At 36.2% G+C, this 24,821-nt stretch overlaps 1 protein-coding gene across 2 annotated transcripts in view; it reads right to left on the reverse strand.

Annotated features, from left to right (window-relative positions):
* Positions 1 to 24,821, reverse strand: part of GABBR2 (gamma-aminobutyric acid type B receptor subunit 2) — a 455,930-nt gene that overhangs the window by 223,705 nt on the left and 207,404 nt on the right. For both annotated transcript variants that reach the window (XM_030507941.1, XM_030507951.1), the window contains 4 exons: positions 17,837 to 17,938; positions 11,613 to 11,678; positions 5,211 to 5,402; positions 3,857 to 4,093 (listed from right to left, as the gene is read on the reverse strand). In XM_030507941.1, the coding sequence (XP_030363801.1) occupies positions 3,857 to 4,093; positions 5,211 to 5,402; positions 11,613 to 11,678; positions 17,837 to 17,938 (597 nt within the window). The remainder of the gene's footprint in view (positions 1 to 3,856; positions 4,094 to 5,210; positions 5,403 to 11,612; positions 11,679 to 17,836; positions 17,939 to 24,821) is intronic.

The following is a 24,821-nucleotide window of genomic DNA, read 5'->3' on the forward strand; positions in this document are numbered from 1 at the left end:
TGCATACATACATATATACATACATATATCTATAGTTTCCTGACTAAGGATTTTGCTACTTACTGAACTTCCTCACATCACCTGATTTTGGATAATGGGCAAATGCAAATTTTCAAATGCTCAAAACTAAGACCAAGTCATAGTTTCATGGAACATTCAAAAGCATTTCTCAGGAACATGTATCTTTATAGTATTAGATGTTTCACTTCACACTAAACCTCCACGTCTCCCCCTTTATAAAATGAAACATACTTTTAAAGCACTATTCTATATTAACAAGAAGATACTTGATTTAAAATTTCTGCCCTCCCCCCAATACTTTTACTACCTGCCCTATCTCAGCAATGCAAAATAAGAAAATTTGACTCCAGTTATATATAGCTCTTGAGAGTTAATTCAGAACTGTTCATTCAAAATTAACTACACTGATCAATGCCACCATAGAAATGTTTGTTAGACCCTCATATTAATCATAAATTCACTATGTTGAAGCCCAGGCCAATTCCATCTGATGCTCTGCCAAAGACCAATGTATTCCTGAATTTAACAGTTTTAGGGTTGTTGTTTTTCCAGGATGGGTGACATTAAATAAATACTTTCTCCCTGTTCCTGTTCTGATGATAACTCTCCTGTATTATTATTATCCTGAATTCTGAGATTACTGTACAGCACAGTGGCTACCGAAGCCTGGAAAGCAGAGACAAGCCTCTAAAATCAATCTTTAGAAATAATCAGCATCAAAATACAAAATCGACTTCACATCAATAGGCATTTTTCCAGTTATGAAACATGACTGGATCCACTCAAATGCAGGATGCCAGGGACACACTTGAAAGCTATTTCATGGCTGTGGTTTCAATTGTGCAGCAGGTACTGTGATGAAATTTTATCCTACTGTGCTTGAGTCTCTGGCTGACATAAAAGGAAGGACAACACTCTTTAATTTTCTCTCTCCTTCACTGTATTTTTTTTTTTCATTACACACAAATAATAAAAAGCCATAAGGATGAGAAATAAATTAACAATTCTGAAGCCTGATTTATAATCACAAATACAGCAATAAACTCAAGTAGAATACCCTACTGCAAAAGTTACAGGACTTCAGGCATAAACCAGGGAGAATGGTAACATTCATGACATCACATTAGTGGCAAAGGTGAAGTGATTAGAAAATTAGAGGAAAATTTTTTTAAAAATCATTTCATGATCTGCATAAAAAATAAAGTGAAAATTATCTCCAACACTCATTCTATTTTTCCTATCACTTGGCTACCCCATGAAAACAATATAAACTCTGTCCATGATGAGAACAAAGGTGGTATTCAATTATCTTTCCAAATATAACCAACATTTTTTGCTAATAAATATAAATGTTGTTGTAGTTGTAAGTACTATGTAACCATCCATAGTCTTTACAAAGAGGGAAAAAATAGAAAAAAAAAACCCTAAACCAAAATCCTTCTATTCTCTAGATGGGTTTTGATTCAGTATGCACTAAATATGACTCAGTATCCTGAGAAGACAGCACTAATTCTTCACTAATTATCAAGTCTACAAAGTTGGTCTATGGTAGTATTTCACAAAATAAATATAGACTTTTTTTTTAGACAAGCAATCTTGCTTTAGGAGAATTATTCTAGCTGAGTGGAAAATTCTTTCTGGCTTTCACACATACATGATGGACATGTTATAGGTAGCATGCTATAAACTGCTGTATAATTTAAATGCAGACATATAGACATCCCGTATGTGTGTGTGTGTATATATATACTGTTTCCAGTCACTTTATAATTCTCTACTGATTCAAAGTAGTAACACTTCAACAGAGACCTCAGTAGATTCTCCAACTCTGTATCTCCAATGGCTCTACCAACTACATAAGGGGACTCCTCAGACATCTCAACTGTCAAAATAAATCGTGTGAGCACTTCTTATCTTTCATTTTCTGACACAGGTTATGAGAAAGAATGTGTACTACTTGAGAAGAGGGATATATTTAGCAAAGAAACAGGTATCTGGCAGTTTATAAACCATTAGAGTGGCAGGATTGCATTTGGTTTACCAAACTGGCTTTATCTGGATTAAGTGGAAAAAATTGTTCAGAATCCTTGAAGAGACTTTTGTTTGTTTGTTTCGATAACTTTGTCATTAAATAATAAGTGCTGTTATAAGCAAGGAATTAGAAAAATGAAAACCATGAAAGCCAAGCTAGTTCCAAATCAAAAGGACTCCTGTCCTGAAAACTGTTCATTATTTTAAAAATAAATTTTACATTAAAATACTTTTTCTGGGGGGAAAAGAAAAGAAAACAAAATTAAAATGAGATTTGGTACTCAAAGACCTAAAACTTATGTTCCAGTGGAAGTTTTAAATTAGGTCACAAATGACACCAATCTATCAGACTGAAGAATAAAATGTTTAAAAATATTTCTGTTAAGAAGCAATCTGTTCCTTCAATGTTCTGAACACTTCAATACAAAACATTTAGTATCTCTTTATTAAAAACTCTTCTTCTTCACACTATCTGGAACCTTGGATATTGTTTGTTTTAATTATATCCTAAGAAAACGTAGGTGCTACAGATTTTCTTCTTTTCATATCTTTCTGATTAAAATGCATTTTGTGAATGTATTATAGGAACAAGAAGCATGATCCTTGCAAATACCAGATATGGGCTGTGCATTGTCATGATGATTGGTGACAATGTTAAAGAGTAACATCTCACCAAGTGCCTCAGACAAGCACTAAATGCAGTGAATAATTGTGCAGTAATTTCTTTTTAAAACTTTATACCTGAGGGAATAATGTAAATAAACACGGCTGAGAGTGGTTGGTGAAACTCTGATTCATTCCCTCCATAAAGGGATGCAGTTCATATATGAGGTTTTGCTTGTGTCTCTGAAACTAATATGCAAGAACCTTCCTCATCTTACGTTTTGTTTTTGTTTGGGTTTTTTTGGGGGGCGGGGGGGGCAGTGAAGGGCAATTAAGCAGTGCTAATGAAACCTATCAATTTTAATATAACTGGCTGTCAAGATCAAACAGCAGGCAAAAAGGCTAAGATGGGGAAAGAAAAAAAAAAGGGAACTACATAGCAATATACAATTTCAACCTCATAGCTGCTATTGACTCAAAGCTTTATCAGTCCTGCTATGGATGCAATGGGATAGCCAATTCTTTCACTGAAACTTTCTGTCAAATTCAGTGTAAAAAGGAAACAAAATGCATACTCTACAGGTAACTAGATTCTAGTACTGTCTTGCCATGTGGTTGTTTTTTTACTTGCAAATCCTAAATCAGTTTCAATTGTACTGTGCAACAAAACATAGGCTTCTTCAGCAATTAAGAAAGACATCAAAAACTGGAGCCTGCACTCATTGTTGATGTCTACACATAGGCATTGCCTCCTTGAACCGATTTGTGATATGTTTGACAACCTTAGTTCTGCTACTTCAACATCTGTTTTGAGGATAATGGATAGGAGATTTTCTAACTGTGATTTTCAGGTCACATTCCAGCTACTCCCCAGCTACTAAAAAAAAAAATCACTTTAAAGGTCACTGCTGCTTGCTTGCAATACGTGGGGTTCCCTTGAGACCACTCTGAGTTGTTAATTCAGATGACATTTGTGCTTAAAAATCTGGTAACTGGCATCAGAAGACAGGTAATGAGCAAGAGTCTCAAAGCAACAATGTTAATTTCTAAGATAAAGTAGAACTATGGAAGCTCTGAAGATATAAGAAATACACAACAGTGTTTCTTTTTTTAAAAAGAATTTAAAATCTAATAATTGCTTCAGATGCTGATATAAAATCACAAGCCTCCTCCACCCCACAAGTATCAGTTCAGGACTTACCGTTACTCCAAAGAAGTTGGTTTCATTCATAGCATCCAGAAAAATTTTGCCAAGCTTGTGATTTGTGTAGTTAAAATCTTCAATTTTTTGATGCTTGTTGGTGGCATTCAGATACTTCATTGCCCGCTGCAGTGTCTTGGCAATCACCCATATTCCATCATAGGCATACCCATGGAATTTGCTGGATTGACCATCACCACGCTTAGCATTGTATTCCTTTTCATATTGCTGTGGAGTCTGCGGAGGAGAAAAACTTCAGTTTTACTTCAAGATTTAACATTTTACAGAGTTGCATCCAAACAGACACCTCAAACTGCACCCTCCAATTCAGAGACATGTATGACTAACACAGAAATGGACACCAAAACAAAAATTAAGAAAGTAAAATTCCAAAACCATGTGCTGCCTAACTTAGAAGACTGATGGTGAGACTAGGAGGGAGGTCTAGGAGATAGAGAGACTGAAATGCAGTTGTTCTGCTTCTCTGTATGAAGGACAACTTTGCTTTTGGACCAAAGACTTCAGTTCAACCAAGCTACCAGCACAGTGGTGAGCCATAATACTAGAACTGAATTAGTCCATATCCCTGCAAATTAGTGGTCTGATTACACTTGATAGGATAATGCAAATCAAAAAAGACTTCATTTGAGCAACTATTTGCTTATTATGAAATTATGTGAGTGGCAATTTGTCTATGTTTTACAAGTTTACTATGCTTTTTATGGTGTGCTATCTTATGATGAGTTGCCTTTTTATAAAGTTGCCTTTCATGCTCACTCAGCAAGGCATGAAAGACAGAGGAAAAAAGATGAAAAGCAGCAAAATCAGGCATGTTTATTCATTGGCCAGAGTTTGCATTAATTTGTTCTGTGATAAAATGTTATGTTCCTTATGGAAATACCACATATTTACATACTTAAAAAAAGTGCCCCCCATCCCCTAGTTCTGAGAGGCACAAATCACTGCTGAAATTAGCCATTTACTGGATTAGGTTTAAATATGAAAGTTTTCTGCTTCTGTGTTCAACTATTTAACCTGACATGACACAGAGCATACTACTGCAGACAATAATTCAAGCTTTACTGTACATTTAACTGTAATATTCATACAGGGGGAAGAGGACAGATTTGAGGCAAGGGACTTCACTGCTTCCTTACCCTATACAGAATTCAAATTGACTTCTAACTATTAAAAAATTGAAAAACAGTGGAAAGATTAGACTAACCATGATGACTGCCAGCTCTCTTTGTAGAAGAACCCTTTAGGTCCACCTCCTTCCTTGGTGCTTTGCTGTGTCAAGACACTGGTGAGACAACTAATGGTATAATAAAATAGATGGAGGAAAAATACTAACCCTTCCTGATATGGTCTTTAACATTTTTGAGCTGAGAGGCTCAAAATCCACTCCAATATAACCTTCCATGGCTGCAAGAAGATTTTTGCTGAGACATTGTGAGGAATTAATCCAGGATTCCCACCAAAGATTTTCATACCACCCTGGAATAATCCACTGATATTTGCTGCCATACATTTCTTCTTCATAAGCCTACAAAGAAAGAAAAATAGAAAAGCTAATAGACATTGCAACAGACATAGTGAACATAAAAGTGACTGTTTTCAGTTCATGTTTTTTCCATTATTAATGAAATTATGGCATAATTGAAGGTTACACAAGTATTTTGAACAGTTTAGAATAATTACTTGCTAATAACGAAGACTCCTTTGTTGAAGATTCCTTTCTTTACAATTCAGGTTATGAGAAGAGAATTTACTAAAACCTATTTTGCTTTCAATAGACCATTTATTCAGAAACTGAAAAATAAAATTCTGGATTCTAAAGCTGGGGGAGATAAAGAAGAACACTAGCAGAAAGCATAGTATTTGCATATAAAATGATCCATAAGACAACTATTATGTGAGTGGTAGGACCACCATGCTACAATGTTTAAACTAAGTTGTTATCATCCTAGTATCATCTTGAAGACCACATAAAACAGTATAAAGGTAAACAAGAAAACTTAGATACTAAGCACCACCAAATTATAATGTTGCAAATGTGAATTATGTGACTGTGCTAAAACAGAGACCACAGGGATGTTAAGTAAGCAGTTTCTCCTGGGGAGTATGAATCAGTAGCAAATTGATAAAGCAAGCAAATCTCCAATTTCTTTTCAGCGAGAAATTTCTTCAGGTGAAATTCTGTATTGTTTGGATACTGAATACAGACCAGTGTACTCCAAGATACTGAGATGATGGTTATCTCCTTTCAATACATAGCAGATACATATAACAGGTAACAGAAATACTTTATTACTCAGGCACATATGTTGTTATGCCTAGAAGTTGATATATTCACAGAGATATTCTATTCCATTGTGAAGAGTGTTCTAGGATAAAATTAGCAAATTTTCTCTAAGATGTTTCTCTCACTGTCTTTTAACTAGATATTTTTCTTTTGACATTTCAGTCAGACTCCATTTCAAAACAGCAGGTTTCATGCTTCTTTGGCTCCTAATAGAAGCAATACTGGAGATATAAGACACACTTATACGATAAAAATTCCAATTTTTAGAAATACATGGTGCATCCTTAGAGCTCTTAGCTGGAAAACTGTTACATCTTCACAGAAAATGTTACAGAAGGAGGAAATGATGAGAATGCAAACAGGACATATTAGTCATTCAGAACATAATCATTTTGAAAAGTATCCCAAAGATCACAGCAAAAGCCTATCAGATATATAAAGATGAATAGCAAAAATTACGAAATAAGACAGCCTCCTAAATATGTTAATATCCAAATTAAAATTGTGCTTTAAATTTGTGAAGGCTATTATAATGGTGCCAACTCAGTTCATAAACATACTGTGAACAAAGCAGTTTTGTTTGGCCCCTGGTTGCAGAAGCTTTTGTTCAGTCAAAATCAAATTTCATGCATTTGTACACAATGCTGCTTGAAAATGCTTCTGTCTGAAACCCATTGTCTTGCATCTGACATTTTACTTATTCCATGTTCCACATAAATTATTTGTCTTTCTCTAGCTCATTAATTCTACCCTTCCAGAAACACCTCTGCTTTTGCCCTCCTGCCCATCTCCACTTCTGCTACAGCTATGGTGACAATGCATCCCAGGTGGAACTGTGAGGAAAATTGCAATCCCATCCTGCAGTATTTCCTGATTCTAAAAGAGCTTCCATTACACAGTTAGGTCAATCAAGACCTTTCAGTAACATAGTGTCTTTTATTTGACAGTTTTCAAACCACTGAGGACACAAATTGACACAGAATAGTGGTTACAGAGAAGGACAATCTTCTGTAGCTTCCCTTGCTCTATACAGCTAAAAGTATCAAATCATGTGTTGCAAGAAAATATTGGCTGTGAACTATCCTAGAAATAGCTGTTAGAAATTTTCTGTTTGCATAAGTACTTAAGCATGTTTCCTGCATAATCTGTAAATGTCCTGGGATACAGGATAAAAATTGAAAGTTTAAAAATAGCTGGAAATTCCACCCTGGAAACAAGGGATCACTCCCAACAAAGTTGCACTCAAACTTCCACATTACTGCAGGAATGTGGTCAAAAACAAAGAAACAAAAAACCTCAAACAGATAAAAGCTAATAACAAATGCTTTAAGAGCTGGCAGCTCTTTATCTGCTGGAATGATAGGGCTTGAAGGGTAGTCTGGGGAAGGCAAAAGAAGGACCAAAACTAGCTCCTCCAAAGCTGAGCACCATGAACATGCACTCATTTTTTCAGGGACAGTTGTTAGTGTTCAGGTATTTCAGTGTTTGGGTTCCAGAAGATTTATTTCAAAACAATGTTTTTTTGCCACCATTTCCTTCCTATTGATTCTGCTAAACAGAGATGATTTTGATTTTTTAAAGATATGTTTCCTTGAAATATGCAGATCTTTCTTGAAATGTTTGAATGCACACAGACCACTTCTTACAGGTTTTACTTTCTAAGGGGAAGATTTGTTGGCACACAAGAACACGGCACAGAAGGTTTACAAGTGCTATGTACCATTAGAACAGCATAAAGTAATCATATGTCTTCCCTAATCTTTCCCCCATGCCTTATCTAGGCTGCAAAGCACTGAGTTGCTGCCAGGCAGCCAGAAAACTATCCTGGACATTTTTTTGCCTTGTGAGACTGAAGTTTTGGGGGTTTATTTTGTTTTTTAGCTTTTCATTCTTGTTTGAATCCATAAAAAGATGCTTATTTACAACAAAGAAATTTCTGTGAGAGATCTTTCTATGTGAAGTAAACAATTACTGGCAGTTTGTGTACGTGGGCCTGCAAAACCTTACCCTCATTGAATTTCCATCATGTCAGCATGGACACATCCTATATCCCACCCTTAAAAGAAAGCCTACAGAGCTCTAAATTGCAATGAATGTCCATCTGTTTCTCATTAAAAATCAATAGTGCCTTTAATTTCCAAACAGTGACTCAGCAATAAAACTCTACCAGCTCAAGGAGAGCAGAGACTAGTCCTGTTGTATCAACCATGCTCATTAAGTTTGGCTTTAGTTATTTCTAAATGTTTACTAAAAGAACCACCTGAATCTCATGCAGTGACCTATGGATAATAGTAATCTTCTCTAATTGTCTTCAGACAGACAATTATATCAGCCAGGCATTGGTCTTGATGTGTGCATGGCTATACTGCATTATCTCTATGGCTTGAAAATCAGATGTTGGAAAAATTCCTGCTAAAAATTTTTTAAAAATAAGTTTTCTGCAGAATTGAAGTTTTCATTGGGAAGATGCAAAGTCATGCTAATCCAATTTCAAATGGAAAAAAAAGTATGTCTATCCAACACAGTTGACCATTTTGATTGTTGAAGTATTAAGTTTTGAGCAAAATACTTTAATTTCTATTCTATGAAAAATATGACATCCATCCCACTGAGGTGAAAACAATTTTAGGAAGCTAAGATTTACCATAGAATTAAAATTGCTAACTGTTTATGACACTAGTGGTAAATGAATAGCTAAGCTTATTTAAATCATCATAAGAAACACCTGCTAACATTCACTTCGGCTTCAATTAGTCCTGTCATGTTTTTAAATTTTGCCACTGAATTAGACTATCTTTTAGCCCATTTATCTTTGAGTTATGTGCTCTGCATCTTTTGCACGTGTGTGTATTCAGAGGGGCGGGGGAGGGAATAGCCCAGGCAAAATGAAAATGAGCATATTGTGTCCAAAGAAGAGCAATGAGACTAATGAAGGGTCTAGAGAACAAGGGTTAAGAAGAGTGGCTGAGGGAACGGGGCTTGTTTAGCCTGGTGTAAAGGAGACTCAGTGGAGACCTTATCACTCTCTAAAGATTCTCGAAAGGAGCTTGTAGTGAGGTGGGGGTAGGTCTCTTCCAAGTAACAAGTGATAGGACAATAAGAAATGGCTTCAAATTGTGCCAGGGGAGGTTTAGGTTGGATATTAGGAGAAATCTCTTCACTGAAAGGGTTGTCAAGCATTATAGTTGCCCAGGGAAGCAGTTGAGTCACCATCCCTAGAGGTATTTAAAAGACATGTAGATGTGGCACTTGGCGACATGGTGGAATTGGCAGTGTTATGCTAATGGTTGGCCTCAATGATCTTGCAGGACTTTTCCAACCTACACAATTCTATGATTCTATATGAACTCCAATGGATGTCCTGAGGAAAACTCACAGCATATGATTGTTGAATCCAGACACAAAACTGAGGCAGACCTTAAAGATTTTCCCACCTACACAAATCATTAGCAAATACTACTCCAGTTATAACCACAATCAGAAAAAAACCCCAACCAATCAAACAAAACAAATTCTCACACTAGTACAATAGCACCTTCCTTTAACAAACTCAAAGTTTTTCTCTGGCTGACATCAGTCACCCTCCAAAATATAATAGGGACTCAAAAGCTCAACCTCTCTAAAGATACACCTTGGGAAGGGGGTTAAAAAAACTTAACATATCTAAATTATTCTGCTCTTTGGGGCACATAGCTGTAGGAATGCATGAGTCAATAATATATTTTATGACTAATAACAAGCTTACTGACATATTGTAGTGCATTAATATATAAATGACTTACTTTGAACTGCCCTCTCCTGCAGTCTACTGCTGAAACTCTCATACAAATACATTCATACAAGCTGAAATACGTGATCTCTCAGATTTCTCCAGGTTCCAGAAAAATATCCCTTATTATTTTTAACACTAATGTATTTCAGGAGCAGCCATCATTCTTTAAACCATTCTGAGTTACATGCACTTCCCATGTTACTACTAAAGCGTTGCCACAAAAAGCTGCAGCAGGTATCTGTACGAAACAGACATCCCCCACTTAAGGAGGTGCAGAGAAAAGAACACCCTGCTCCTCGAAGGAATTCTAGGATTTCTTCAGTAGCCTCACATGCACATGGACTTCAAAAAGAATTGTAGAGGAAGGCAACTAGATACTAAGGGCAGTGGCATAAATGAGGCCAATCTCTTGTCTAACGTTGGGTCTGACTGGGACCATTTAACTGAGGAAACACAGCCCAACCACAAGAGATCTGAGGAAGAGCCGGGCTGCAGAAGGACTATTCTTTCTTCCAGGAATGGAAAATGGGAGATTATCTCTGTCAATCCAGTTTAAATGCCAGAACAGAAAGATCTATATACAAAGACCTATCAGAGATGAGAAGAATAAAAAAGAAAATAATACTTTCTATTTCCTTTTGGATGCAAACAGATTTTGTTCCTTCCAAATACACTCTACAATCTCCTTTCCAAATTTTGACAGCAACTGGAACAGCTGCTGAGTATGAGCCAGCATGTGTCTGATACACATGTAGCACTCAGATTTTGAACACCTGCCTTTCCTTTCTTTGCTGGGATGGGCAACTGTCTCTCTAAGTGAACACTAAAAAACACATTCTGAAATCAATATTGCTTTTCCATTATATTGTGTTCTGCTCATACAGGATTAATATGATTATTTAGACCAAGAATTCAATACCAATACAAAATTTAGGCCACTAAAATCTGCCTGATGTTTTTGGGTTTTTTTTTTTTAGTAGGTACAAATAAAGATTCATATTTTAGACTTCACTCTTTCAATGGCAATCACATTGTGCATTTTTGCACCATATTCACACACATAAACAAATGGTGAGGATTATATATGCTGATCTTACTATATTTCCTTTAATTCAAAACACTATTTACAAACTAATATTCACTTTCATGTAATGTTTTACATTACAGCAGTGAGAAGTGAACGACAACTGTACAATTAGCAATATTTCTAGTAGCATAAATTATTAGGGTTGCTTAGTTAGCATGTATAAGAACTGCTTGAATTTCTTATTCTTTCAAAGCAAAACATGCAAAATCACACACATGCAGCCATCACCACCAAAACACAACTCTTGGACAAGATTCAACTCTTACAGTTCTCTGTATCTGCTGCTACTATACAAGTGTTTCCCTGGATTTGATATGAAGAGAAATGTTCAAGATTTATTTGGCATTCAATTCCATTACAGGAAAGAAGTAAGAAGCTGCTAACCATACAATCAACACCTAAATTACACTGAAGTCAAGTACAAAGTATTTTATTGAAAGAGAAATGGAGCTAAGCATATGTAACCTCTCTTTAGAATATAAACCTTGACTGAGCTGAACCACATGAAAAAATGTTTATGCTCAAATTATTTTTTTTTATTCAAATGTAACATATTCTTTATTCTGGTATGAAATGAAATATATTTACTTACACAGCAGAAAACTTTCACAGCCATTTCCTCATCAAACTGGCCAAGGATTATCCGAACATCATTACCCTGCAGATTGAATAAAATACATGGCAGTTAAATACAGTCACAGACTTTCTAGAAAACACTTCAGTTGGTCATTTAAATAGTGCAGAGAATTTGCATGGAATACAGCTGCAGACAGCAAAATTATTTCAGAACTATTCCATTTTCTATAAGCTCAAGAACTTGAAATGCCTCAAGAGAGCAGCTGAGGTTTTTGGAAAAAAAAGGATTAATCAATAGCAGTAATTATAATAAAACTTCAATGTTTAACTTGTCAAATATTACTATTCAATAACACTAAAATACCAAATATTCATTTGATCCCTTGCAAGATTTCTTTTAAAACTTTGTATATTAAAACCATTTGAAAACATATGCTTTTCATTGCCTACATGAACTAATGCTTTAAAGTTCAGAGGCGGGAGTTTTGTGAGATAAACTGCCTTGATATTATGCTGCTTTAGTAATTTTAAAGGTTTTACTCATACCGCATCTTCTCTACAGTCACTATAACACATTGTCAATCTCTCCGCTCCTCCTCCCTCCTACCTCCACACGTTAAAAAAAAAAAAAAAATTATCACACTTTGAGAATCTATGATTGAAGTCAAAAAAGATCATTTTACTTTCATACTTAGAAACATATTTAGAAAATATTCCTAAATTCAGGAGCATATACAGAAAAATATTACTTCAGGAGCTGGGCCAGCCTTTTTCTCATGTGAAAAATTGCTGCTAACATTATAAAACACAGAACAGACAGCATTTTATGACTTAATATTACCTTTTATTTCACACAAAAGCCAAGTTCTCAGATAAAGGTTGAGCAAATCTAACTTTTCATTTCTTTTATAAAACACTTGGTTAGAATTACTAATAGCTCTTTCCCTCTCCAAGGAAAAGGGAAACAGATGATTCAGTGTGAATTTCAGTGTTGAAAAACATTTCACTTTTAATTAAATCAATTTATCAAATATTTTCAGTTTAGATAATTTCAATGATTCTTTTTTTTCCTGTTCAGCAGAAAATAGTATAATGGACATTGCAAAAAGATACTAGAATTGTTCTGCAATTAAATGCATGATATCACTTCATATCATCCTTAGCATGGTTAAAGTCGAAAAGAACATAATATGCTTTGCTTCCCTCTCTTTATTTTTATATTTAGCCACAGATTCATAAAGTAATGTAAATCTTACATAAACTGCTTGGATTCTTTTTAACAAATTGAACAAGGTCACACGAAACTAAACAAATTACACATATTTGTCCATCTAGAGGAGGCCACAAAGATGATCAGAAGGCTGGAGCACCTCTCCTGTGAAGACAGGCTGAGAGAGTTGAAGTTGTAGAGCCTGGAGAAGAGAAGGTTCCAGGGAGACCTTAGAGCATCCTTCCAGTACCTAAAGGGGGCCTACAAGAAAGCTGGAGAAGGACTTTTCACAAGGGCAGCTAGTGACAGGACAAGGTGTAATGGCTTTAAACTGAAAGAGGGTAGATTTAGATTACGTATGAGGAAGAAGTTCTTCACTGCGAGGGTGGTGAGGCCCTGGCACAGGTTGCCCAGAGAAACTGTGGCTGCCCCATCCTTGGCAGTGTTCAAGGCCAGGTTGATGGGGCTCTGAGCAACCTGGTCTAGTGGAAGGTGTCCCTGCCCGTAGCAGGGCGGTTGGAACTAGATGATCTTTAAGGTCCCTTCCAACCCAAACCATTCTATGATTCTATGAAACTGCAGCAATAGTATTACAGGTTTTGTGAGGATGACAAAAAGATTTAGGAATTATTTAGCAAGAAATACATCTCATCAATTATTTCTATTTTTCACATTTAAAACATAATTTTGGTCACTCTTGGAACTCCAACTCTGAATCTCTTGACCTCTCTGAATATAAAAATGGAGATTCAATATTTGAAAAAAAGAGTAGGAAAGTTTGGTTAAAAAGTAAAAGACACAGCACCTAATTATTACAATTGAATAAATTACTTTTCATTTTATAACATGATGAGGACCAATTTTAGAAAAACAGAAGATGTGCAGCCTCATAGTTTATGAGTGCCAGAGACTGTAGGCAGGGTGTAGTGAATAACCCTATAGTGCATGTTCAGCAACACTGCCCACTGGCTGTGCAACAACCTCCATATTGAAATCACAATGCTTGTGGTGTGTGGTTCCATGCCTTAAGACATTGCTTCCACCTGATTATCACATAAACCAAAGCACAATTCCCATAGTGACTGTTCTCTTACTGTAAAGCACTACAAGAACTTTATAGTCCATCCTATTTTTTTTCTTAGAAATATCCTATGTCATTTCAATAGCCTTACTGTCTGCACAGATTGTTTTATAGCAATATCGTTGTGTAATTAGTTTGGCAATAGCACTCAGACCCAAATTTTGCAGACCCAAATGTTGGCACGTTTGCCACATGAGTATGTGGCTGTAAATTCCTTTAGTCTATTGGCATGCAGGGAAACAGGCACACAACAAACTCTTCTTGAAAACGTTTTTCACACAAGGCATGGCAGAGCATCCATTTTAATATTGGTAGTCAATCCTATTTTCCAACATACTTCGCTCCTGTTCAGGCACCCAAGCAAATAGGTATATTTGGTGATTTGTCCAGTTGTCGGCAAATCACAGTTCTGAATATGTGACCATCTTCAACATCCACCTAAGGATTTCAGGGAAGATGGATTTTCTGTCAGGCAGGAATCTCCACTTCCAGTGTGGGCTGAGCTTCAAATGCCAGAGCAGAAAATCTGCAAAGTGTGTGAACCTGATCGGAAACAAGTTCTCAAGTATCCCTGATGCTCAACTAGAAAGCTTTACAACCCAAATGCAAAGATCAGCTATGGCTCTAGAACTTGATGATCCATGATATTATGTCATCTTTGGGGTGTATGATTGAGCCAAAATGCAATATCCAAATGTTCGGGGTTTTTTTTGCCAAAATTAATGAGTTTCCACGTTAATCCATAAATTAATGGTTTTGAAGTACTCCATACAGTAAGGAGGACATTAACATGTCTGTGTTCACTAAAAGATTTAGATGATATCCCACCACAAACTGACTGAACAAGATCAAAAGAAATCTTCTTCCTCTGTGCAATGACACACTCCTCGGTAAGCCTCTTTAACTCTGCTTTTTGCATGCCCTTCCACATTTTTCCAAATTTGTTCCTGAAGAAACGCATACAAAGTGGTAGATAAGCCTAGATCCATTTGATGCCAGGCTTGGGTCTGCGGGCTCCATCCTGCATAAGAGACACTGAAGCTCCAAATTCATGCAACTGGACATAGCTCAAATCCCCAGAAGAGATTTTATCTAGATGGATAAAGAAATCTGTACTGAAGTTTATCAGAGCTGGGTATATGTCAGCGCTTGCAGAACAGGATAATATGTCCACTTTATAGTCTCACACAAAGAGATACATCAGACATTTACTGAGGCATGATTTTTGCCCCCTTCAGTCACACTGTTAACTGACTATCAATCAGTATGATTTCCTTGCAAGGCTACACTATTCCTTTACATCAGCCTTCATAGGACTGATGTAAGTTAACACAGTGTAACTCTCTTGTAGCGATCAAAGAAGGACCCACTGGACTCCAGCAAGCATCAAGTACTCTTTCTTTCTCACAGAGTTGTAAGTTGCTTGCATGGAGCTTAAGCATATTTGACAGAAGAGTTTTTAATTCATGGAACTAGGCAGGTGATCTATGAGATGATTAAAAACATTCTAGGGGAAATGCAACTCCCAAACCCACACTTATATAAAAAGACCAATGTTTAGACCATTTGCCAGATGGTGAGCTGTCATATTTACTCTTCTCAGAGATCAGAGTAGCACTATCAGCATTTAAGCTTTGCCCCTCAGTAAGGAATACATATGTTCCCATATGGACTAAAGTTCAAACAAGAAAATGAAGAACAGTTACATTTCATTTACCCACAGTTGTGGCAGACTCGCCATAAAAACATGTTTTATAAATGAAGACTATAGCAGAGCCTCAAAAATGAATGAGTCTCTTGCTCCCTTCTTTCTTTCATGTAGGTGAGGATATTATTCACCCACCAAAGTGCCTTTGGTACTACTGACAGCTGAGTAATATAAATCCTGAAGACAGTGAGGATCAAGTCATCTAAGATGTTCCACTGAGGGATGAAGAACAACTTGTCTCCTCCACTGCCATTTCCAACAGCCTCAGATATGAGGCATTCTTTAGCCTTTTCAGAGTTTTTGAGTGATGCACATTATGCAGGAATAGGCAGCTATTTTTTTTTTTCCTGGCCTGCAGAGCTTCCCTTCTGTGATTGGATTTTAATCTGTCTCACTTCTAATGAATAACACTACAATGTTGTATTACACAGCTTTCCAGAGAAGGATTGCTACAATATCTCATCTGCCAAGAAAAGTCAATGTCTTGGCAGGCTCTTTATGAAATATCTAAATTGAACAGCTCGGATGCTCTATCTTATTCTCTACCATGTATCTGACAGCCAAGATGTTATCAATAAATCTACTTAATTCTGGGTAGCTTTATCAATAGAGGTATCCACATGTTCTGCCTTGTGAATGCCTGGATGTCCATCTGGAGAACTCTAGATGAGCCTCTGACTTCAGCTATGGAATCGCAGAAGGTGAAGGTGAACTAGAGGATATCAGCTCCCCCATCATAACATGCTGGCAAAACTGTTGATATCTAGTAGTGTGCATGCCACCCACTTAGATTGAGTCCACATCCAAATCCGTTCACGGCCCGAAATTTTAAAATTTAATTAACTTGATTGTTAGAATGAGAGATTGAGTTCGGTCAGTATCCAAAACAACTATTGTATTGGGAAATCAGATGGAAACTGATTGGTATTCATATATTGGATTTTTTTTTTTGCCTTATGGGCAAGATACAAGAAAATCGGAAGCAGAAATGTTACTGCTCATAGAATTTGCCTGTGCATGCTCACAATTTTTCGACATTTAACGATGTACAAATACATATCTTCCAACATCCCTTTCTCTGAACACAAAAATGAGTTTTAAAGATATCCTTAAGCCTAAACGTACTTTCCAACTGTGACTCAAAGAGGCTAGAGTCAATGCAGTAAAAAGTAAGATGTTGCTGGGAAAAAATATAAAACATATACTTCTGGCAAATCATGCCAGATATTTCTATTTGCAATGCATAACCATTAATTTCATTAAACTGTGTTACAAAAATAAAAGATATTTTATGTCCATGTGAATCACAAGTACAGTAAGCAGATACCAGTTTACTATATTAGGTTGACATCTTTAAAAAACGAACAAACATTTTTAGAATTGGATCGCTAAGTTGTGCCTGATGTGTACCGAAGGATGAGTAACCTTATATTCCTATCAAGAATAAACTGTTGTCTTGATAACTGCTTATTTATTGTTGTAGTAATTTGTTTTGAAGAAGAAATCAAGAGATAACTTTAATACATTGTTTGTTAGAGTCTTCTGGTCTTCCCTATAAAACAAACAGTGTGTTGTTGACATACAGGAAAGCTAGAATCAAAGTGCTTCTTCATTTTTTCATGTTCATACATAGTTTAAGATTCATATCTCCTATGTTTAGTTTATTGTTGGTTGCACTGCTTGGTAATGTTAAAATATAGTTTTAATCTTATGAGATGCCAGGAACCTAATAGATCATTATAATAAGAGAAGGAAGATAAATTATTCTGCTATCAAATTTATTCTTTTTTTTTTCTGCTATGATTCATATGAAATAATGTAGATGATATAAGCAAGGAATTCAATCTAAAATGTGTAATGAAGCTAATGGAAAGATGCTCAATGCTTTTGGTATGTGATAGTTTACCTTAAAAGGGTTCTGGTTCCAAGCCTCAAGAGCTTTTACATGTATATCACTAAGACTGGTGCAACAGGTACAATCACTAAGCCAGCAACAACTTTCTTTAATTAGTGTCCCTATCAGGAACTATGAAATTATTTGCTATATGTATAGACATTCATTGATTTAAGCAGGACTAGGCTCTCAAAAGGCCATCTGTTGACCTTATTATGCAATGGAATGTAGCAGTATATCATTCTTAGGCAAATTTTGTTTTATTAGCATTCTTCATAAGAAAAAAAAAATCAAATGCATTGACATAATCATCACCTTCTCTTTATTCCTCAAACAGCAGCACATACCTTAAGCTTCTTTACACTTGTGCAAGGATCATTGGAGAAACTCTCAGTATCTGAAATCTCAATGTCTTCACCATACAGGACACCAGTCAGATCATTCCTCACCTGTCAGAAGTTGAAAAAAAGGCAAACTAGTGAACTGAGACTCACTGAGGAGGAAGCAGATGGACTATATTTATCACTTTAATGAACAAGAAATGACCTCAACAATGGCATAGGCACACACATATTTTTTATCATTTTGCCTAAAATCTGATCAAGGCACTATTTGTTTATGACCATAATCAACTATCAATGGGTGTACTATGTAAAGAGCTTTACTTTGTGTGATGAAAAGTTCACAGTAGGGTCCCACTTTGTATCACTGGGATGGACAATAGTTGTGTATTTCCAGCGCTGTTAAGACCAACAGCTTCCTTGTAGCCAAAGTGATGTTTGAGACTCTATAAAGGGAAAAGGCTCATCAAGGAAGCTCTTACGTATTCTCAGTGCTGAGTACTGATTTGAAAACACTGTCAGCTGGTCCTAGCATGAATCAGCAAACTTAGCTTACGTCTGTTAGGGATTAGTAAAGCTTAATGAACATCTCTGTGCCCTCACCCTTTGTTACAGCATGCATCTTATCACAGGGCAGTAAGTGGTATGGTTTGCTTAAAGGTGACACATGCAACGATGTACTATCAGATTTTCTCTGTTTTTTGGTTTTTTGCTAGTAGCAAGACTCTGTCCTCCTTGAGCTGCCTAATAGCACGAAGAAGCCAGATAACATACAAACCAATCTGGTTTACAAATTTTGGGGTTTTTGTCTATAACCACTTCAAGGTTTTCTGTCTTAAACATTGCTGGCTTTCCTCCAGCCACATGACTGAAAAAACAGTTTCACATTACTATTCATACTAGATGAGCAAAAATAATTTTAGCTGAATATAACATGGTTACAGACTGAAGAGAGTAGCACTTCAATTTTAATTTAATAGAAATATGATCACATTCATTGCACTGATTGTCTTTTTTATGCGTTGTAACAGAAGTAGGAGAAGCAAACCATAGCATAAAACAGGTATCCTGCAAAATATATGCAAACACAGAAAATACAATACTGGGAAGAGAAATATATGTGATATTAAACAAGAAAAGTTAGAAGTCTATAAATCATATGCAGATACTTTCCAATAACCCTCTGTATGGATTGTTGGAATTACATATTTTAAATGTCCCTACTAACTCTCCTTTTCCTTGACGTCCTCTGAGAGAGAAGCTTGGTCCATTCAAACCAATCTGAAAATATTTGATATGCAATGATGTGGTCAAGTGATGAAGAGGAAGTGATCTGTCCTTCAGGAGTAGGAACTTCTTAATTTGATTTGAAATAACCATAAAGTTTATATAATGAGAAGACTTTTTATCCATGCAAAAGTAAGATCCAGCTATTGCTAAATTTCCTCTGCTTAAAGTCTATCACACTTGTGCCTAGGTATACAGTAAAAGCAAGCGGATGCAATGAGATATGAAAGGTCACAGGTGGGACTTCTGTGTTCTGTTGGCAGCTTTACTTTCAAGACAAACTCATTTCTTCAATAATCCTTCAGCCTTTCTTTAGCATATGTTTGCGAGCATCCTCCTAATCTATGCATGCTAGTGGTTCTGTTGGGTGATTTCACACAACTAACAGGCTGGTTTTTTTTTTTGGTATGCTGCTTAATGTTTTAGATAGCAACAGAGTTTTTGATAAAAAAGAGGAACATTAAAACTATCTTTGTACTTTTGCAAATTTCTTCAAGAAAAAGAAGGATAATCTGGTTCCTGCAATACAGTAATTGCATTAATTGATTCTCAAACAGCATTCCACCCTTTTGCTGTTCCCTTTAAGTTGTTTTTGCCAAGTTTCTTGGTTGACCAATGAAGTATGTCCTGAAGATCATTACTACACTGGCTGCCCTTATTACTTCTTTCATGGCCTCTGCTTCATCTTTGTCCTTTTAGGCAAGCTTTAAAATTACAAATACATATTTTTACATGATAACCTTTTACAATGATTAAAACAACTGGATATATAGCTATTTTTTTAATTAAAAAAATGTTTTCTTTTACAGAAGCAACAGTCAATGTTCAGTTCATCAAGATCTGAGTTATATCCATCATTTTTGTGATGTTATACTCAGCTTTAAAGTGCATTCTGTAAAACTATATTCACTGACAAAAAACGATCAGTAGTGACTCCTTTTTTTGTCAATATACTAGCAAAATGAATGATTGATACTTTAGCTTCAGCAATGCCATTATCTGCTCCTTATGATATAGGTCTTGATACAAAGAAAAATTGCTTTTCTGAAAGAAAAAAAAAAACCAAACAAAAACATCAGTGGTAACAAAATAAAATAGACTTCGCTTGATCATAGTTCAGCTAATGTGCAAAATCCTTCTATCTAGTACGAAAGTTCTCTTGGGAAAAGTAAAATTTTACTTAGCTAACAAAACTCTACTTTCCAAAGGCCTACAACTTCTCATATGCTTGTACCCTATACTGTCCTACTTTCTTCTGTAAAATAAGAAATCTTCTAGTTGCATGTTTGCTTTTCTGATATTTTCTTGATTTTCTTTTTCTGGAGCCATTTGTAGTCCTTATTTTAATCTCAGAGAGACTAGATTAACATTAGTCAGCTCTACTGAGTAGCAAACAGCTGATTCGCCAGTACTATTTAGTCAAATTAGACTATTATTAACATGAGAAAAATTATTAAAATATACATTAAGTATTATTAAAATAGACTAACGCTTATAGATCAGCTTCAGTGGAGGGTACAAGGCTGACACTTGATTATAAAAATTACACTTCAGACTGTCTACTGACTTGCTGTCATTCCTTTTAGAACTTGTTTATAAACTCTGCAATTGAGGTATTCAATTGCAATGATTTTTTTCTGAGAAATTATATGATTTTTTTTCTAAGCAACACTTATTTAACTACTGAAAAATTACTGAAAAATTTCTTTGACACCTCCCTGACCCATTTGCTAGAAGCCAAATACTCTGCGACTTTCAGAACTCTTAGACTTTTCATTGGACTACTGATTAACCTCCCAAAGGACACAATTTATTAGATTTGGTGCCAGGGAATTTGGCAACCTTTCCCCTTCACTGCCACGATCAGATCCTGGATGCTTTTCAGATTGCATCTGTTGTGGAGATTTTGCCAATAGAAAGGTGTTTCTTTCCCATTATCACAACAAGATATTAGGAGATTTATAAGAATTTACAAGGTTTACATTGTTTTTCCAGATGACAATGTTTTCTTTTCCTTTTCAATTCTATGACCACTAGTCTGACACATCTCATCTTGCGCCTGGTGTGGGGGTATTTTCACTGGGGGTATTCCAGTCTTTGTTTCTTATTTCCATACTTTCTTTCACCATTCTCAGGTTCCTTACTTTCTTTCTAAAGAATCGAAATATCTCGCAGAATTAAAACTTGTGTTTTTCTTCCTACAGAAGTTCTTCACTTCTTTCAAATAAATTGAACTACAGAATCTTCTGATTTGGATTTGGGTCCAATGTCAGAATATGCAAAGCCTCATCTCCAGTTCTAGAACTGCCAATTCCTGCAGCAAATGTTGCAAGTGTGGACCATACTTGAGAAACTCACAATACAAAATGCTGCATGTTTGTTTCAGCAGACACTTGCAGTCCTGGAAAGTGTACCACCATGGTACAAGCAGTTTTAGAGCTCAGCAGTAACTGTTTTATTCCACCAACTCTAAGTAAAGAAAATTGTGAACAACTATACTTCTGCTTCTTTATTGTGTAGAATAGGATAATTTCAATTGGAGGAAACTGCTGTAAAAAGTTGTAACAAAACTGCATTAAACTCTGGTGGGGATCTGCAGTTCCTAAGTAAATCTTGCACTGACTTATAATACAAAAGTAGTATAATTCCATGTGGGTTTAGTCCTTTATTAACAATTTAAAGAAGACTGTAGCTCTATGTCTGTTTATATAAATTTTACACACTTTAAAGCCACCAATGTTTAATTTTCCCAAAACAGGAATTACCAGACCTGATCATCAATACACATGGAAGGTTTCACAAACCTCTGCTTAGAGACACCAGTCCTTCATTCACAGAAAAGAAAAAGAGCACTTTTAGACTGCTCTGTGTACAAAGCTAGACAAAATCAGTATTTCATACATTTATGTGTGGTCAACTTCAAAATTATTGGGGTGCAAATATGTTTACCCAGGACCGAGCTCCAAAAAATGAAGGTTTGTATCATGTGTAATGAATGCATTTGCAGGAAGAAAAGGATGGCCTTTGTGCTTGAGGCACAACAGAAGATGGAACACAAGAGAACTAGCTTTTACCCCTCATTCTGTCAGAGCTGCTCTGTGACACAGCTCGTATGACTGAAATAAGATTTTAAAGTTTGCTACCAAGTCGGGCTGTACCTTTTCTTTTGTGAAGTGGATGGCAGCAACACTTGCCTACCTCATAGCTGTTGTATCAAATTCAGTGATGTTTGAGAGGCAAACAACAAAGTCCCTGACCCTGCACCTGTGAAGGAAGAAATACAGGTGGTTTGAGGAGCCAAGAACTTGCATTGCCAAGGAAAAAATTAATTTCTTTAATCTCTAGCAAATTGAGAGAGTAGATAGAATGACTAAATAGGGTCTAGAAAAAAATGTGAGTCTAGATGAGACAAAATTGCAATACACTTGTGGTCTCTATCAGGAAGGATGGGTCTAGGTTTAAGGAAACAAATGTTGGGGAGCAGCATAGGCTGGCTGCTCCCTCAGGAAGAGGGACACAAGTGCGATAACACAACCCCTGGACCAGGGACCTCACCAGCCAGCAACCCAGAGAGGGGAGCAGGACAGGCTTGGAGAAAACTGTTTCAGCTATGAGGTTATACCTCCAGGTAAGTTCACAGAGATAAGGCAGGTGCAGGGTAAAGCTGGGAAGTCCATCCATGAGTCTGGGACAGGATTGGGTCTGGTGAGAATACTCAGGGTCTGACAGAGTCCCATGATTGCTGCGCATGTCTGTACCAACCAGAAAGGTCTGGGAACAAGCCAGGAAATGAGTCCAAACCAACACAGTCCATGCCAGGCACAGCTGTGCTGGAGAGGGAGAGAGAGACCAGGACTCCTGCAGCATCACTAGGGCACGGACTGACGGCACCAGGCTGAGCTGAAACGGGGTCCTGAGTTGAGGAAGGGGAAGCCTCAGGAGGCTGCCCAGGGGCAGAAAGGGAAGAGCTCTGACACTGAATTTTGTTGTTGGCATGTTTTTTACTTCCTATACGATCTCTGCATGATGATTCTCTGCATACAATATATACATGATGCCCTACCTTACAAGGATACAAAAGCTGCACACATAGTGATTTTGATATAGGTTAACAGATATTGCTCACTTCAGTGGGATTATTAGTGAAAGCACCAGCTCACCAGTAGCAAATATCTAGCATCTATTTGACCATAGTATTTTCTTTTTATCAAGCCTGCTCTATTCCTTTTTCCCAGCAATATAGTAAAGAAAGGTGATATTCCTGGTGAGTTGATAATCTAATGATGATAATTGATTCAGGGGTCTCCACCAATCAATGGCTCAAACAAGGTTTCACTTTATACGTTTACAGGCACAGTTCATTCATTTAATCCTAACTCTGCCAGTTACAAAATAAAAGTAATAACTTCCAGATTAATCATGCTACTTTGCTTTTAACAGATATTTCTGATGACCTTCTGGTTCACTAAAGCTGCATGTAAATACTGCAAGCTAAATCCTTGTTGTTCAGGGCAGTCTGATCCTACCAGATGTTGATCATAAGAGACTCCTAATGAATGAGAACTGGTCAGACCAGATGGATTTTACAGTCAGGTATTTTACTAAGATTTCCTGCTGCTGAGATTTATACTGTGTACTTTAAAAACTTGTTCTGTAGGAGTTCCAGTACAGAGATATAAACATTACGTGTACAAAATAAATGCATTAATAATAAGAAAAAAATATTTCCTCGTTTCATAGACAAAATGTAAATTGTGAGTAATTCCAAAGGGCAGATTACAATTTCTGGGATTAGTAAAGATACAGAGATCTCACCATTATGACGCATTACAAGCATACATAAATATCCCTATTATCATTCCAATGAAACAAACACATTACTCATATTTAGAGGCTTAGAAACACTGAGTGAAAACTATTTTCAAGAAATATCTGGAGAAGAGAAACTGTGTAATACTACACACTGATGTTTGCCATTGCCTTTAGATATAGAAGAAAATTGAGGTATATTTTCATTGATATACACATCATTTGGGATTACAAAAATGAAAGGGGAACATGAAACTTATTTTGAGCAGAGAAACAACACAAAAGATAAAACGTAGGTAAACCAAAGGAAAACAGTGAGATATTATTTTACATATTAGGAAAGAGTTCCATTTACAGGAAAACTAAAACCCTAAATATACCTTATTGCATAAAGGAGAAATAAAATCAGAGATGAACTGGATTTCCTTTTTTGTCCAAAATAAATCAGGTATTTTTTAAAAATTACATATTGTCTGCAGTTTTCAAGGTGAGAGGAAGGAAAGAACGAACCCTGGCATATTAGACTTTTACTTGGGAAAACTGTCAGTACGGGCTTTCAAGAAAAATATGACTTTTTTCTTCACTGAAGTAGGACTCTAGTAAATGGATCTAACATGGAAACAAATAACAATATAACACTTGCCTGCAAAAAGTGTCTGAATGTTTCAGACTGAATATTTTTGACCAGAGTGATATTACTACTAACAATAATCAAACAAAAATAGGATATTGCATTGTTTTATTTTTTTATATATATAAGTACATCTTCCAGTTAAGAAATACTAATTTTCCTCCTTTCTGCCTGGAATGTCAACTTACATATGCATGACTACCACAGAGATCATACCCATTTAAACACAAACCTTCGCAAAGTTACATATAAAATGCTCTAATT

The sequence above is a fragment of the Strigops habroptila genome, chromosome 1, assembly GCF_004027225.2.
Source record: "Strigops habroptila isolate Jane chromosome 1, bStrHab1.2.pri, whole genome shotgun sequence".
NCBI lineage: Eukaryota > Metazoa > Chordata > Aves > Psittaciformes > Psittacidae > Strigops > Strigops habroptila.